The sequence below is a fragment of the Charadrius vociferus genome, unplaced genomic scaffold, assembly GCF_000708025.1.
Source record: "Charadrius vociferus isolate BGI_N301 unplaced genomic scaffold, ASM70802v2 scaffold59, whole genome shotgun sequence".
In the NCBI taxonomy this organism is placed as follows: Eukaryota; Metazoa; Chordata; class Aves; order Charadriiformes; family Charadriidae; genus Charadrius; species Charadrius vociferus.
The window spans coordinates 683,116-700,165 of record NW_009661371.1 but is presented as its reverse complement, the minus strand read 5'-3'; the positions used below and the strand labels follow the sequence as shown (position 1 = coordinate 700,165).

The window sequence follows — 17,050 nt, the reverse complement described above, 5'->3', positions numbered from 1 at the left end:
CCTCACTATTCCTGATACAGGCTAGGATGCCGTCGGCCACCTTGGCCACCTGGGCACACTGCTGTCTCATATTCAGCTGGCTGTCCACCATCACCCCACGTCCCTTTCTGCGGGGCAGCTTTCCAGCCACTCTTCCCCAAGCCTGTAGCGCTGTACGGGGTTGTTGTGACTCATGTGCAGGACCTGGCACTTGGCCTTGTTGAACCTCATACCGTTGGCCTCAGCCCATCGGTCCAGCCTGTCCAGATCCCTCTGCAGGGCTATCCTACCATCAAGGAGACCAACATGCCCACCTAGCTTAGAGTCATCTGCGAACTTACTGAGGGTGCATTCGATCCCCTCATCCAGATCATTGATAAAGATATTAAAGAGAACTGGCCCCAGCACCGAGCTCTGGGGGACACTACTTGTGACCGGACACCAACTGGCTTTAACTCCATTTACCACCACTCTCTGGGCATGGCCATCCAGCCAGTTTTTTACCCAGCGAAGAGTATACCTGTCCAGGCCATGAGCAGCCAGTTTTTTCAGGAGAACGCTGTGGGAAATGGTGTCAAAAGCTTTGCTAAAATCCAGGTAGATAACATCCACAGCTTTTCCCTCATCCATGAAGTGGGTCACCAATTATCTGCATCACATGGCAAATTCAGCTCCAACTGTGTCTTAGCTTCCCTGATCCCATCCCTACACATCTCGGCAGCATCCCTATATTCTTCCAAGGATACATGTCCCTGGTTCCATTGCCTGTGCACTTCCTTCTTACACTTTAGTTTGACCAGGAGGTCCTTTGTTAGCCATATTTGTCTCCTGCCTTCCTTGCCTGATTTCTTGCACGTGGGAATTGAGAGCTCATGTGCTTTAAGAAAAATGTCCTTAGAGAGCTGCCAGCTCTGTTCAGCTCCTTTGTCTCTGAGGGCAGTTTCCCATGGGGTGCCATCTATTAATTCCTTAAACAATTGAAAGTTTGCTCTCCTAAAATTCAGTTGTGACTATATTCTTCACCTGGCCCATATCCCTCGAGATTGTGAATTCCACCAGGGCATGACCACGGCAACTCAGGTTGCCACCAATCTTGACTTCCCTAATTAGTCTGTGTTGGTAGGCAACAGGTCTAGTAATGCTTCTCCTCTGGCTGTGCTGTCTATCACCTGGATTAAGAAATTATCCTTGATGCACTCCAAGAGTCTGCTGGACTGTTTACAGCTTGCTGTGCTGCTTTTCCAGCAGATGTCAGGGTGATTGGAGTCCCCCAGCAGGATCAGAGCCTGCAAATGTGATGCCTCCTGTAGCTGAAGTAACAACAAGCTCCTCTCGGTTGAGCGGCCTGTAGTAAACACAAACCATGAGGCTTCCTTTGTTGGCTTGGCTTGTAATTTTTACCAATAAGCTCTCAACTTGTTCATTGCTGTTTTTCAAAGGCAGCTCTGTGGAGTCAATACATTTTTTTATTTTTTTTTTTTAACATAGATGGAATCCACCTGGCCCTCCTTCCTTGCCTATCCCTTTTGAACAGTTCGTATCCATCAATTGCAGCATTCCAGTTGTGTGATCCTTCCCACCATGTTTTGGTGATAATGATTAAATCGTAGCTTTCTAGCTGCACAGTGGCTTCCAACTCCTCCTGTTTGCTACCCCTGCTGTGTGCATTGCTATAGAGGCACTTCAGCAGGGTCATCAACTGTGTCACCTTTTTAGAGGAACGCGACCTAATTCCTTCGAGGGATTTCACAGGTGTTTCCCTCTTGGTTCTTAATATATGAGCAGTTCCTGGCTTTTCTGTGTTGCTCAAAACTCTATCACTTTCTCCTGCTACTTTGCTGCTTACTCTTGCTGTCAGAACTCTCATTTCTGTCTATGTTGTTGGAGAGCGCTGTTCTAATTCCCTTTACAATTTTTTTGTTTCAGCATAGTGGGGCCTAGTGTTGCTTTTGTAAGCTTCTGTTCCTCTACTTCATACTACTGCGATCGGCATATTTGTCTCTTGCTCTGTCTGGCCCCAACAAAGAACAAAACCAACATGCTGGTTCGTTTGGACTAAAAACGTTGTCTGGGATAATGGGAAACTGGAATGCCCTGAACAAGGGGAGTAGGGAAGGCGAAATGATGGGAAGTGCTTGGAGCTGACATTGAGTCACCAGGACTTTGGTTGTGTTATGTATAGTCTTAACTAGAACAATGTAATGATCGTTTTCAACTGCTGTCACTGACTGTGCCTGTCCTTTCTCATGTCATGTCGTTGCATGATGAACTGGATTGGGCAAGTGATCACTCTTCTAATCTGCCTTGTTGCCTGACCAAACATTTGCAGTCACCCAAAGCAAGGTGGGCAACATAGGGCTGGGGATGCTGATTCTGCCAGCCTGGTCTAGGTGAAACTGTAGCCTGAGACAATGCTGTTTTGCAATTCTGTGCAGTTCTTCAATGTTTTGTTATTACTTTTTTATTATTGGGAGGGGGGATAAAGGCTACATGCTCTTCTGCTCTCTTCCTTGAAGTGGTGTCTGTTCTCATCCTACTAGAGATGTTCCTTAGTCCCCTGGAGCTTGGTGTTTGGACCCTCCCTTCTCCCCTTAAAGCTAAGCACTGTTCTGTGCAGCTTGTTTGTCCCAGGGGTGTTGAGACTAGCTGGGCATAATTTCTCAGCTTAGCAAGGTCCTTTGCCTCAGAAAAAGCAGCTCTGGAAGAGTCCACTCCAGTCTGCCATCTGAGCAATAACACCCTGCGAAGCAGCCATGGTAACGCAGGTCTTTGGAGTCTTCAGCAATTAACTGTTTGCAGGCACTGTTGCTGGAAATCCAGTCTTCTGCAATGTTTTCTTAGTTGTCCTACCTGCACCCATGGGAACTTCTACTGTATTTCTCCCTGAAGTCCCTTAGGGTTTAATTGCTCACCCTACCTTTATTCTTTCTTTTTGCTTTTTCTGCATGCTCTTTCACGTTTGCATCTGTCTCTTCTACCAAATGCATTCCTATCCTGTCCCTGATCTGGCACCTGATTATAATTTCTTACCAATAAACTACCTGCAGTGTTCCCAGATGTGCCTGGTTATTGCCTCTGCCCTACCCTGACTCCAAACTCAGTCCTTCAGCGTGCTTTAGGCTCTGTGCTCCATAATCCTCTCTTGATTCAGCTTTGATGGCTTTTGCTATAGAGGGGCAGTCAACAGCATAGGACCTGCTCCTCTCCTTCTTTTCCAGCTCCTTGTAGCTGAGCTGGCAGTGGTGTTTGAGGCCATGGATGTCACTGGGTTAAGCAGTGATACTCAGACCTTTAGACCTGCATGCAGCTTCTGTAGTGATACTGCTGCTCATGCTTTCACCTTGTAATTCCGCTGGCTGGATAATATAGCTTTTTGTTTAAGCATGCAGCCAAGACTGGGATTGCTCACAGAGGTGGAAGATGATCAGTGATACAGTTGTGGGCTTTAATTTTATTTGCTGTAACTCATATATTCAACTTTATGAAGCTAAGAGTAGGGTGCTACAACTTTAGTTACATGGGATCATTTTGCAAAAAGGCTTATACATCTGGTAACTTGCCAAAATGGGTTTATTAGACCTGAACCACAGAAGTGTAATTTCTAGGCAATAATTTGTTGTTCTTGTAACATGAGAAAAGGTTCAAAACCTTAGTGGTTTGATTTACAGGTAGAAGTAGTTGGGGGAGAAGATGCATTTAGCATTCGCTGAAAAAAAATAGTACTTTGGATTCCAGTGTGTTCATAGAATGGTTTGGGTTGGAAGGCACCTTAAAGATCCTCTAGCTGCAGGCCCCCTGCCAGGTTACTCAAAGGCTCATCCAGCCTGGCCTTGAACGCCTCCAGGGATGGGTGTTGTCTAGATGTTTTCAGAATGTGGAGGTAAATGGGCACATTATATTTTTTGTCTAGTATAACTTGGAAACATGTCCTGCATGGGACTAGAACTGAGGTGTGTGTTCCTGGGACCTAAGGTTAGTGAGAGACTGGCCAGCTTTAAATGTATCCTTTAGAGAGATGGAAGATAATGCATATGATGTGAGTCAAAAGGAGGGCTTTTTCTTAGGCTGTTTTGTCTGTACCTTTATACTTTGGGAGAAAGTAGATAAAGCTACAGTAATACGGTTTGGAAAGGACCTTTGGAGGTGACTTCCGGAAGGTGAAGTTGAAAAGGAGGAAGAAAGGATATATACTAAAGCTGGGGTGGCTGGAAGGGACCATGAGTACAAGGCAGTGGGACAGAATGATAAAAGAACTGATGGGGAGAGAGGAGGCAATGGTAGAACTGTGAGGGACTGAAGACTCTGGAAATGTAAATAAAAGCAGTAGGCAGCTTTAAGTACAGATACTTCTGGAAGGTCTGCCTGTTGTTTTTGCATTTTTCACTCAGCAGTCAAAGGTTTGGATGTGTCCCTTTTTGTACTTATGTGCATATGGTTTAAAACCAAATACGAACTTTTCCATCAGAGTTCCTTTTAAGTATACTCAGGAAGCTTGTGGATGGTGGGCCTAGACAAACTGTAACAGAAATATTCTGATCTTTGATCGTGCCTAATATTGGAACAAGCAGATTGGGTTTTATTCCCATTGTATTCCTGTCTTTCAATCAAAAATGTTTTCTTTTGGTGCACATTTAACTGAGGCAGTATGAAGGAGGAAGTACTTGAGTGATGGCTTGCCTTTTTTTTTTTTTTTCTAATAAACCTTACTTCTCCTTTGTTGCTGTATAGCTACCAAGGAACTTATTGCCATACTTTTCAGGTGAAAATATGAAGGCTGAAACTGCCAAAAATAAAAATGTTTGTTCTTCACAGCCAAATGAGGTAGTGTTGGTTAGCTTCACAGTTCAAAATATCTATGCCAAGAAGCTGTGGGCCAAGTGTTTAATTGTAGGATTCATCTTGCTGTAGCAAGTTGGCAGTAATCTGAAACGATTAGTGGTTGTAGTTCATGCTCTGTGCAATACCATAACTTTTTTTTTTTTATTATTTGGTGGGAGGAATGTGGCCTTTCTTATCTCTCTACTAATCTGGTATAATAGCAGTGGCAGGTTTAGATTAAACATTAGGAAGAAATTTTTCACTGTGAGGGTGGTGAGGCACTGGATCAGGTTGCCCAGGGAGGTGGTAGATGCCGCATCCCTGGAGGTGTTCAAGGCCAGGCTGGATGGGGCTTTGAGCAACCTGGTCTAGTGGGAGGTGTCCCTGCCCATGGCAGGGGGGTTGGAACTAGATGATGTTCAAGGTCCCTTCCAACCTAAACCATTCTATGATTTCAGATGGTATGTGAAGATCAGAAACTTTTGTATTGTATCCGTTGCAGTGAGGGTAAAAATAAAATTCTGTACCACGCACAGTCCATGTTTGTTCTATAGTTAAGCTTACAGAACTTTGATGTCCATATACAATATGAAGATTGAATTAGAAGAACAACTTCTTTATACTGTTGGTACAATATGGTCTGTAGGAAAGGCAAGAATAGACAGGTTATGGTGTTGCTAGATTATGAAGGGCTCTGCCTGCAGTACAGAAAAATAATACACCTCAGTGTCCCTACTGTCCAGGGGAAATAAACCAGCATATCAAAATATGCTAATTAACAAGGTTCCAGGAGTGAATATGCGTGCACACCATCCTTACACTTGCCTGTTAACAGCAGTGTCTTGATAGAAACTGTTGCCACATTTGCTTTTCAGACTACTCAAACCATCCTCTAAAATCGGTGTGCAGGGTTTGAAATCCAAAGTAACCACAGTTAGCTAGAATGACTTGTTCTGTTGTTTTTCATTATAAAGAGAATGTTTTTCTCAAACAGGAGATCTATCTTGACGTTTTTACACATCCCTGGTGCATTGAAAAGGAAATTTAGAGAGACACACTGTGTCTAGATCTCAAATACCCTGTGGTTAGAAGAGATTTTGTGTTGGACTAAAGCATTAAAGGTTTTGAACAAGCAGGAGAACATTCAATTAGAAGCTACCTGTGGTTTGCTGGGTATAAAAGTACAGCTGCGTTACACCAATAGGCTAAACATCAAATGCCGGATTTCTTTTGTTAATTCATGTTGATGACAACATTGCTCACTTGGATATCTTTTTGTGAGATTATGTACTAAAAAAGTGTGGAGAGGGATAGAATCAAATAGTCAATAGCAGAAATGTAAGAATAAGATTGCCTTTGTGCCCTGAATTTACTTCCTTTATTCATCAGCATTCTAATACAGCCCTTATTTATATGATGGGTTTCTTTTCCCAAGATGCTAATGCATTCATTTCACAGGGTAGCTCTGTCTGTAGGACTGACTAAGGGGGCTGTCTGCAGGGCCATACCCTTTGGCTGGTGGAGTGGCTGGAAGGGTTATGATGAGTGGAATGAGTGTAGAGACAAGAAGGATAAGTCCTATGGTTACAGCAATTGAGTTCTGGCAGGTTCTTTTCCTGAACCTGCTTTGGCCACTTCAAGTGCATGTTCCACAGTCAGTCAGTCACTAATTCAGGGGTTTTGCAGGCAACTGCCTTAAGCACGATTAGTGGATTTTTAATGTATTTCCCTAGGTTTTTAAAAAAACTAAAATCCTGACACAGAAATTGTATGTTATAAGCCATGCCAGAACCCTTCATGGTTCATTAGCATGACTGAACAGGTTAGATACACTGGATAATCCTTTGTTATTTTAGCCAGGAGAGGAGCTGAAAGGAGTACTGTGTTGTCATCCTCTGTGTGTGCCAGCAGAAGTAGCAGGGGAATGCTCTAGTTGGTTTGCACAGGACTGAAGAATTAAGAGACTTGAAAAATCTGTTCTTCTAATGCAGCATTGGGCTCAGGCAGTTGTGGATCCCTTTGACATCTCTATACCTGTTAACTCTCATTTTTCAAAGTCATCTTTCTTGCACCCTAACTTGCCTCAGCTTGGCTTTGCATGCTAGTCCAAACCTCCAAACTGCGGTCAAATCCCAGTCGTTCCTCTCTCCTTGTCTTTCTTCCTGGAGTTTTTATTTGAGCTATTATCTCTTCCCTTGCCACATCTTCTTGTTCAGTTCTCTCCCCTAGCTCTTTGTCTCAGGCTTTTTGCCATGTGAATGCTTCACTGTCTTCTCATCCAGTCTGTGCTGTTTCACCATTTTGTACTGCCTGCTTTCTCTTGATGGACGCTTAGTTGCCAGTTCCCTCTTACAGCATCCCGCTCTTACCCTGATGCCTTTGGGACAAATGGCTTCTCTCTCCTCCAGAATATAGATTTACTAGCAGGGTCCAAGAGAATAGAGACAGGACATACTGAATGTGCCATTCCATACTTACTTTCTGTACTGCCTACTATGTTTACAAAAAATCTGCAAAAAGTCCTGTTCACCACCTCCTGCTGGAGTGTGCTTGACTGGCTTGTGAGGCTGGCTCAGAGTCAAACGTACCCTTGAGTAAGATCTCTAAGGGAGCGGTAGCGTGTGTGGTATCTTCGGAAACGTAGGTGCTAGATCTTAACAAGCTTCTGTGAGCACGTGCTAGCTGAATTATTTTTTCCATTTTGGTGTCTTCGTCTTGACATAAGGAAGAAAAACATCACCAAACAAAAAACCTCCTAGGAAAAGCCCAATCTGCCTACTTGAATCTTCTTTCACAAACATGGGCCAATTGCACCATCTTGGCAAAGCATAAAATAAGTCAATTTACTTCATCAAAGCACCAAGCTTCTGCAATTGTTCAGCTTAGGGCAAGCATGTAGCATAGTTTCCTGTAAGCTGAAATATATGAAATTTGTCAATGTTAAAAGCATTTAAAATCAGGATTGTATAAGAAAAGAGACTTGAATAAAAACAACACTACCCGTTAAAATTTTAATTAAGAAAAAAGTTTATTTCTGAAAAACATTTTGCTGATTAAAGTGGTATAACCCAATCCAGAACAAAAGTAATTACATATGTTTTTCCCTGGAGAATCCTGTCTGTCAAGGGTTTTTGCACCCTTAGTTACAAAAAGTGTTTGCAAGTATTTCTTGTCTTGGCTCCTTCAGTCCAACTTTATCTGAACAGACATATTTACATGAACAACCATAAATGTCTGCTGCTTTTTATTACTTGTTTCCTTGACGTTGAGTCTCTGCACTTCTGTATACTGTCCTGTTATTCCCACTTGTACAAAGTAAGTGTGTAACTGTCACTCTGGATTTGTAATATGTTGTGCACAACATTACACATTAATATATGTGTAATATGTTTTGCACAACATTTGGGGAAATGGAGAATTGGGGCCCTTTTTGTCTGATCTCTAATGCTGCCGTGGACTTTGTTTTCCAATTCAGTAGAAAATGCCTTGATCTTGAGAAGGGGTGGTCTGAATTGCACTGTTGTTATGTTGTTTCTGATCAAAAGAGTTTACAGGTGAAATGGTGTTTTCCTTTTTTTTTTATGAGCTTTTCTAAATTGTAATTTACTGTATCAATGCCTTTCTAGTCATGTGGTTGCATATTGCATTCTAAGTGTTTTTATGTACTTGAATTTTTTGTGTGTTAATAGGCTTAGTAGGGAAAAGAAATACCACTGAGAATAACAGTCTCTGAACATCCAGACTGCAGGGTACCAGGTTACACATCTTACCCTATTTGTTACACTTCTTGAAGGTGAGCCGGTGTGCTGTGGTTAAGATTTTGTGTGCAAGTGATGAGCTGCTGAAAGGCTGGAGTATTACTGATTTACAGAGGCGGGGTGACTTGGGATGTTCGGCAGGAAAAGGAACAGGACTGGTAACAAGCAGCAGTAGTGGTAGTAAAGGCAGGAGCAGGTTCCACAGCAGATTTCCCAGTGTGAGTCAGTGAATGCACAGCCTCCCAGCTAGCTGTCAGGAGGAACCCAAAACTGAGTATTGCAAGAGATTCAGGGTTCATGTTTACCATGCGAAGTCGTGTGATCTTACTATATCTTAACTTGCCAACTTAGCCTTACTCCGGAGAAGATCCTTTGCTGCAGTGCTTAAAAAAAAAAAAAAAAAAAAAAAAAAAGAGGGGGGAAAAAAAAGAGGAAAAAACCCCAGAAGGAAAAATAAAGAAAATTGTGCAATGTGTGTTTATGCCTACATCATGCCGAGGAGACACTTAACAGTAAATAATCTCTGTATCCCTGAGGTAAGATACTGTTTCTGCTTTCCCTGCACAGTGCTGCTGCAGCACGGAGCTGATCCAAACATTCGGAACACCGATGGGAAATCCGCGCTGGATCTGGCAGACCCTTCAGCAAAAGCTGTGCTCACGGGTAAGATGCATACATCTCTCAGTAGCTTTTCCTGTAGTTCATTTTGTGTGTATAAGGTCAGCATTGTAAGAGCCTTCTGCTTTTTTGGATTTTCTGTTGTGTAAGAGCGTTTTAAAACTGTCTTTTACCAAATTTCATATTGATGTAACTGTCATTAATCTGCTGTGCTGCTGTAGGTTTGCTTATTCTACTTATGCTAATGCTGTAATTTTCTGTTATAACATCATTCATTATTTACTGTGTTTCGGTGGTTTTTTCTTTTTAATTGCTACCCAATATACAAATTGAATAGGAGCCCCCAACCCCTGCAAAAAAAGAAGAAAAAAAATCAGGTCAATTGTTTTAAGACCTTCACTGTTGAGCAAGCAAGGACGTTTGTATAACTGTAAAAGTACCTGCGATCTGGAAGACAACCTGCTACCGATTGCAGAGATCAATAGTTACATTTTATTTTGCTGCAGATTCACATGCTACCCTTTCCTTTCTCTTCCTCATTAGTCATTTTCGGTAGAACCCTTTCCCTGCCATTTTTTTTCCTTTTTAGGGGCTATTAGCTGCCAAACAATGTTTCATGAAAATATGCTACAGATACAACTTTGTTTTTACACAGCTTTGTTTTTTCATAAATGAAGTGTTGTAGCATACCAGTAAGCATAAAAAGTGTAATACAGTAGCCTGTCAAGTCTGTATCAAGGAATACATGGTCCTCTGTGCTGATTTTGACATCTAGGAAATAATGTTTAGAACAAAGTAATCTTGGATTTTAAAATACATACAATTAGATTTATAGAAAGGAATTCAGCAGCTGAGCTTCATTTGAAGAAATAGCTATTTTTCTTCTTTTGCTTTTATTTTCCCTATTCTTTCTCTCTTTTTATTGACAGCTTAATTTATAGGTTATGTGCTGTGCAACACCCGTATTATTTCTTCAGATTATGTTCAGAGCACAGCAGCTCCCTTCACTTTGTCAGGAACATTTCCTCATCTTCTTTTTCCAGTGTGCTGACTGCTATACATAATTATCTACAGCTCTGCAGTGATTTGAGAGTGTCTTTGGAACAATGCACTTTAAATACATATGATTTAGTTTAATTACTCAGAGTCAAATTTAAACACGTTCCTACAGTGTTACCACTAATGTTAGCTGTGCTAAGCAGGTTAATCTGACTCTTGGCTGTTAATGGGTACGGTTACACAGATGTTGAGGATGGAAAGGGCCCCGGGGAGTCAAGGTACCTCAAAGGTGTTAATGGATATTTGGCGTTTAGTTGTAGGGGGCATGGTATGCATAAATTTTTGGGGCTTCCAGGCTCAGAGCTGCTCTTCAGGCTATGCTCAAAGATCAACTTCAGAGGATAGTGGAAGAGTTAGGAAGGTCTGTGATGCTGACCTCGCATCTGCTCCACTGGCTTCTCTGGGCACTAGATCACCACATTGTGCTTTAGGCAATGGAGAGGGCTACGTGTCATAGCAAACGAGGGGAGATGGATTAGAAAGAGCCCTCTGAGAATGTCCGGTCGAGTGCAGCAAGCACCCTGTGTCCCTGGCCTCGGCCCTAGTGCCTCCTACGCTAGCATCCAGTGACTGCAGGCAACCAGTGGATGTTACCAGGTTGTGCATATAAACACGTATGCATAGAGCCATTTCTGCTGCTATTTGTTTTATTGTTCGTGAAAAGGTGTAATTTTTGTATGTGTTTATTCTTCCTAGCAAAAAAAAATAATCGGCTTTCGGTTTTATCAGCTTTGGCCTGAAGGTGGCTCTTGGCTACGCTGGGCTCTCTCTGTGCAGTGCACCTGAGCTCCAAGCAGTGTAAACAGGGTTTGATTCAGGCTTTAGCTGCTGTATGATTCACAGTCACTGAAAAAGCTGGCACTACATGCCCTTTAAATGGAAGCTTTCTATTAAGAGCTTAATTTTTCTGGATGCTGCCCTGCTTTCTAGTATCTCTGTTAGGCTGCTACTTTCTCATGCATTTTCCATATGTTGTTACTTTCAGGTCGTGCTTCATCCCTCTGGAAGGAGGGGGCTTAAGGGATTTCTTAGGATCTATCTGGCTTGGGATAATCGTTAGCTACAGCAGTGCTTTGCAATTAGGTGCATCGGGTCTTAAAGGTATTACTGGATTAAGGATGAGTAGGGTGTATTAACTTAATTTTCAGTATTTAATGTTGAATGCTGGGATTTTAGAAATGCTCATATTTAGAGCTTTTAAAAGTGGAGCGATCCTGAAAGCACAATCTGTAATTGTTACTGTATTTGCATCTTTAAACGGCATGCATGTCAAGGCCGTTCTTACGAAGTTGTTTTGGGTTCCTTTTTCTATCAGTGCCTATAACCATAATAGACTTTTCTACATTGTTACTGTATTGATTATTGGAGAACAAGGTTCCTCTTACTACTTTTTTTGACCAAGTATTTGCATAAGTTCATGCATTGATGTTAATCACTTTGCAAATGAACTGTGATTATAGTCTCTCTTTGACCTCCAACTTGGCAAAAGTGAACAGAAAACTTGTTGGTAATTGATTAAATTGTTTCAATTTGATAAAGAATTTTATATGTGTTTTAAAAGGGACATTCCTACTGCATAAAAAGCATTTCTGGTATTTAGATAGCAAATGCTGAATCCACAATGATTTCTTCTTTTCTGTCTCCCAGTCTAGAATAAAGTACAGTATCTTTTTCTCCTGAATTACAGTAAGGATATATAATGCAGTAGTTTCTGGGAAGACTTCCAGCCATTTTTCTTGCAACGTTCTCTTAAAATGTGTGTTTTATAAAGGACACATAATGCAAATGGAAGGCTAATATTTTCACGGAAAAGGAATCTGAAAATTTCTTCATAGATTGAAATGAATTTTATAGACATTAAACACCCAGTTCCAGCTTCTTAAAAAAAAGGGGTGGGGGTGGAGGGGTGGGGAGCTTATATAATTGAGGAAACTGCTTTTTACTACTTAAACAGGAGAGCAGTCTTTTTTCCCCTTCTGGAGGATCAGCAGCATTTGTGTGAGCAAGTGCTTCATGATTGAGAGGGTGATTTTTTTTTTTTCTCTTCTTTAGCATCCCTTTACTGTTCCTGAATCAGGTTGTCAAAAGAGGATTGTAATCCTCTCTTTCTCTAGGCTGAAGTGGTAATACAGACTCCAAAAACATACCGCATCTAAAAAACAGAGCTATTACACACATCAGATTAATATCCTAGTTAATTTTATTTTAGTTTAATTGCCTTTGGGGTGTGTGGTTTCTGAGATGGGGACTCATCTTTGTTGCTGTACATAGCACTGTGGGACTCCCATCCAGAACAGGGCCTTTGGGAGCTTTTGCACTACAAGTCCTATTAGTCTTCATTATTCTCTTACGCTGCTTATTGCCTCTTTAAACATTAATGTCCTTTTATATCTTTCCTGTACAGTATATGAAGAGCCAACAATATTGTTAATGATTTATGTGAATAATTTATTTTGATTTTTCACACAGTGATGCTTTTTTGCCACTTTGCCATATTATCTGCTATTTGGAAATGCTTTCTCTACGTGAATGGTCGTTTTTTGTACTTGAGTAGTTTCCAAAGCTGTTAGCAGGATCTGAAGGCACTTTGGTTGGATAATATGTTCTTGACAGCTCCGTGCTACTGTTTTGCAATGTTGGTTTTGGTTGGTTTCAAGGATTACTCCCTTGAAACAGGTCAAAATGGAAAAAGTTTGGAAACTGCTGCATCTCCAGATTAGAGGACGATTTCTTGGGTACGAAATAATGTCTTGTTTGTTAATAGAATAAATTTTCAAAGTTAAACAAGACTCTGATCTTCCTACTTACTGTGGAAATAATGCCTCTTAGAAAGTGTGTAGGTCCTATTGAGCATTTCTCACTTCAGCTTTTTGGATGTGAAGGACAGCTTGATGAGTGAAAGTACGGCTGGGCTAAGGTTACCAGAAGTGTTAATGAGGATTCCTGTTTTCATCTATTTGTCATGTCAACTTTTTAATTTAAGTGGGGAGCATAGTCCATTTATTGAAATATATTTGCACAATTTTTTTAAAGTGAATGGCCATCTATGCATAATTTGCCTGCAGGGAAGGGAAAAACCTGGTATTTCACTACAAAAAGTTTACTGAACTTTAGAGAACAGAAAATGGGTCCTAGATACAACTCATCCATTTTAAAATTAGCAGGAAGAGAAGAAACGATTTTAGTTTGGGTTAGTTTTATTTTTACTGTGGCACCTTTACAACTTGACTGTCTCAAATCCTTCTGGGTTGATGGTGTTTCCTTTCAGGCACTCTTAGGATTGTGAAGGCATTCTGGGTAGACACTAGCACTTCATTTTGGGAGGTGCCCACCTCCTCCCACTTTCCTCTTATTGACCTAATTCTAATATAGTGTACTCTGAAATCAGATCATTTGGACACAGTGTAGCTTCTGTCTTTAAGAAATAGTATACGAAATGTTAGTGCAAAAGGAGTTTTAACGGTTAGGAGGGCAGGTGCTGCTAGAATGGTTTGGGCCACCCGTTTATATCTGGGTCATCATCCTTTCTGACAGTGACAGCGGGGTCTGCTGCCTTAGAGAAAGGTGCAAGAAACCCAGCAGCTGGGGAATATCCTTGCCCTGTAGAAGACTTTCACCTTATTTCATATAGGCTGTTGGCATATGTCTTGAAGCAAGAGGTCTGAAGGGCCTTTGCCAGCACTCGTTTGTGCTTTGAATGTATGTTTTTGTGATTGATTATTATTATTTTTTTTTATAGCATTCAGGTAGGTCTGCTCTCCTCCTTTTTACCAAGACCACCTCAGGAGGAAACAAGCCATCTGCTCGAGCTCAGTGGTATGCGTGTCATGTAATGCTTTTATGTTTGGAGTCTGTGATGATACTTTACATCTACTTTTTGGAAAATTGAGGAATATCAGCTTTCCTTCAAGAATGCCGGGGCATTGCTCTTACAGTCTTTGGAAAAATGTGGGCAAAATGTACTTGTGGCACAGAACTAACGTAACGCCTGCCCTTTAGGTGGCTCTCATCTAGAAGCTCTAACTAGATGGATGTATAAATCTTGTCTTCTGCTTTTATAGAACATTATGATTGTGACTACCCTGTTATATTTGTAAATATATAATTTTTAAAAATCTCGTTTAGTGTGTGGTCTAGTTCCCACTTTCCTCTTTGAAGGAAGTGCACGGGTTACTTGGCAGGCCAGGAGTGAAATGCCTTCCTTTCTCAGTTCTGGCATGGTCACATTTCAGTTTCATTTCACATTTCCTTGTTTTCACATTGGGAGGAAAGAGGGAGAAACAGTCCTCTTTCTGTTTTAGATGCCATGCCACACTTTGTGTGCACTTCTGTTATGTTTCCTCTTTGAGAAGAGCAGTGCTTGTTCTTTACACTGTCTACATACAAAGTTTCACTTCAGTGAAAATGAAGTTGGGCTTTGGTAATACTTCTGCTATCACTGATTCTCTTTCCACTTTCCAGCACTGCAGTATTATTCCAAGATAGCATATCTCGATTTGAGCACTGTGCTCTGGTATAACATCCAGTTGACTTCTGTAGTGATGATTTAATATCTTTCATGGCATTTTCTTATTCAGGCTAAGATTGTTTTTTATTACCTCCATGATTGCAGAAGAGCTAAATTACGGGAGCTTCTAAAGGAATACTGAACTCTTAAACTTGTGGCTTAGATTGCAGTAGAATTCCAGATTATTTATATTATGCATGCAGTGTTTATTGCTTTAATTTGTCAGTACTCCTTTGGTCTACCTATTCTATTGCCCATTCCCTCGGTTTGTCTTAGGTCCTTCTAATTTCTTCAGTTTTCTCTGGTAATTGAATAATTTAAATGTTTCTTTCAACATGGTAGATTATTTAACACAACTTCCAGTGTGTTTTGTCATAAAGGAAACAAGTTACTCCTGCTTTTACGTGTCTGATCCTTGGAAGTACTTTGGTTCTGATTCCATGACTACATAACTTCTTTAATCTCTTACTGAAGGACTTGTACAAGGATTTATGTGAGTCGGTATGTATGTTCTGCTGTCTAAATTTTCCATTTCCGTGTCTTAATATGCTTGGATTTCTTCCTACTGTAACTTCAACTCTGGATGTTCTTGTTTCATAGGGTCTAGTTTTAGAATAATGAGAGTTTCTCCTGTCTTTCCCCCTGCTCCCTATTTGAGAGACGAGTGTTATCATTCTCATCTTTTGTTTAAACTTAGTTGTGTGTCTTGAGGAGGCTTCTTTGGAATGTGGCTGTCTGGCTAAATCAGACAACTTTTCCTTCTTGTTCGTATCCTGTATTTAGGCAAGTTAAAAGTCTGTAGTCTGTTGTGTAGGTGGTCAAATAAGAACGGGCACAGTGGGATTCAGGGTTGGTGCTTTTATGAAAAGCACGGTTTTGATTTACACCATCCCTTTTGCTAGGTTTTTCACTCTTTCAGCATTCCTTTTTACTGTGATACCATTTAGGAATATTTAGTAAGAGCTCTTTGAATGGAATCAAACTCTTAACTTGTCAAAGGAACAAATTATTCTTTCAAAGCTTTCACAAAGCGCCTAAGTGCAGTGTTTCAGTTCTCTGATTCTCAGCTCTGCTATTGTATAGAGTTTTGGATGCTTTGAAAGCTTTCAGAAACCTGATGTACACCAATTTATTTTGCCTATACTACACACAGAAATTTAACAACATCAAACTCAAAAGAGGCTTTTCTTCTAAGATTTGTTGTTATTCAAATGGACAGAATAACAAATGAGATCTCTAAACCTTGTAAGTAAAGAGCCCCAAATGTATTTTCCATGCGGTCCTAGGAAAAATAATTGCAGAAATGTATAAGAAGCATTTCTATTTCCATAGTGCATCAGAGCACTCATCTTCCTTATGTTTCTTTGTCTTGAGCACTGACAAATCTTATACTTTATAAATTTTTTCTTCTTCTCTAAATGTTGATTAGATAATTTTGTTTGTTGTTAAATTTAGGATTTGTTTGTTTTTTTTTTTTTTTTTTTGCTTAGTCTGTGTTGTACATTTCTGGTTATTAATAGCAATTTCTGCCAGTCCTGAGACCAAATACTACTTTGAGCTCTACTGCATTTTGTCTTGCCCTTTAGCTGATGCTGCCACTCTTGTAGCAGGGTTTGAAGCACAGCACAAGTGTTTGTCTCAGATATCCCGTTTCACCCCAGGATGCTTCATCATAAACTGAACAGGGATGTGCACTGGACTCTACTGCTGCTTTTGCTGCTTCCAGCTGTTCCAGCTATGTGCTTTCCCATTTATGCAGTAAATAGAGCAGGTGTCCTGCAGTTGATACTTAGTTTGTTGTACCGTCCTCATTTATATACTGAATATTGGCCATCATTTTGCGGAGTGAGTCAGGGATCCTGCAAGAGAGAAAGTGTGGTATGATCATAGCAGAATGCACACACATGCAAGTTGCACAGGAAGTCAAGCAGATATTGGAGGGGAATGTGTTTTAATATAAACAGACCCCTGTAGCATGTCCTTTTTCAGTCTTTGTCCAGTGTTCTCCTTTACTCCAGGCCCTCATTTGCTTAGGTGTTTTCTCTTTTCCCCTGACCTGTCTAATCCAAGATGCAACCTACAGTTTAGGCAGATGGGCTTGGATTTTCCAGATTGGCCATACTAGGTATTTCTTCTGACTTTGGATGATGTTCTATTGCATTTCAAGTCACTACTCTGAAATACCTAGATGTTAAAATTTCTTCTCAAAGAAGTTAGGAAAGGTTCTATATTTTGTTCAAATACACAAAGCTTTACATATGAGTTTTGTCCACAGCACAAACACTTTGTCTTGTAGATGTGGTGCAATTCT

General features: G+C 40.8%; 1 protein-coding gene across 1 annotated transcript in view; it reads left to right on the top strand.

Annotated features, from left to right (window-relative positions):
* Positions 1-17,050, top strand: part of TNKS (tankyrase, TRF1-interacting ankyrin-related ADP-ribose polymerase) — a 135,986-nt gene that overhangs the window by 25,413 nt on the left and 93,523 nt on the right. Inside the window, exon 3 of the mRNA XM_009893675.1 lies at positions 9,123-9,218. Coding sequence (XP_009891977.1) covers positions 9,123-9,218 — 96 coding nt within the window. The remainder of the gene's footprint in view (positions 1-9,122; positions 9,219-17,050) is intronic.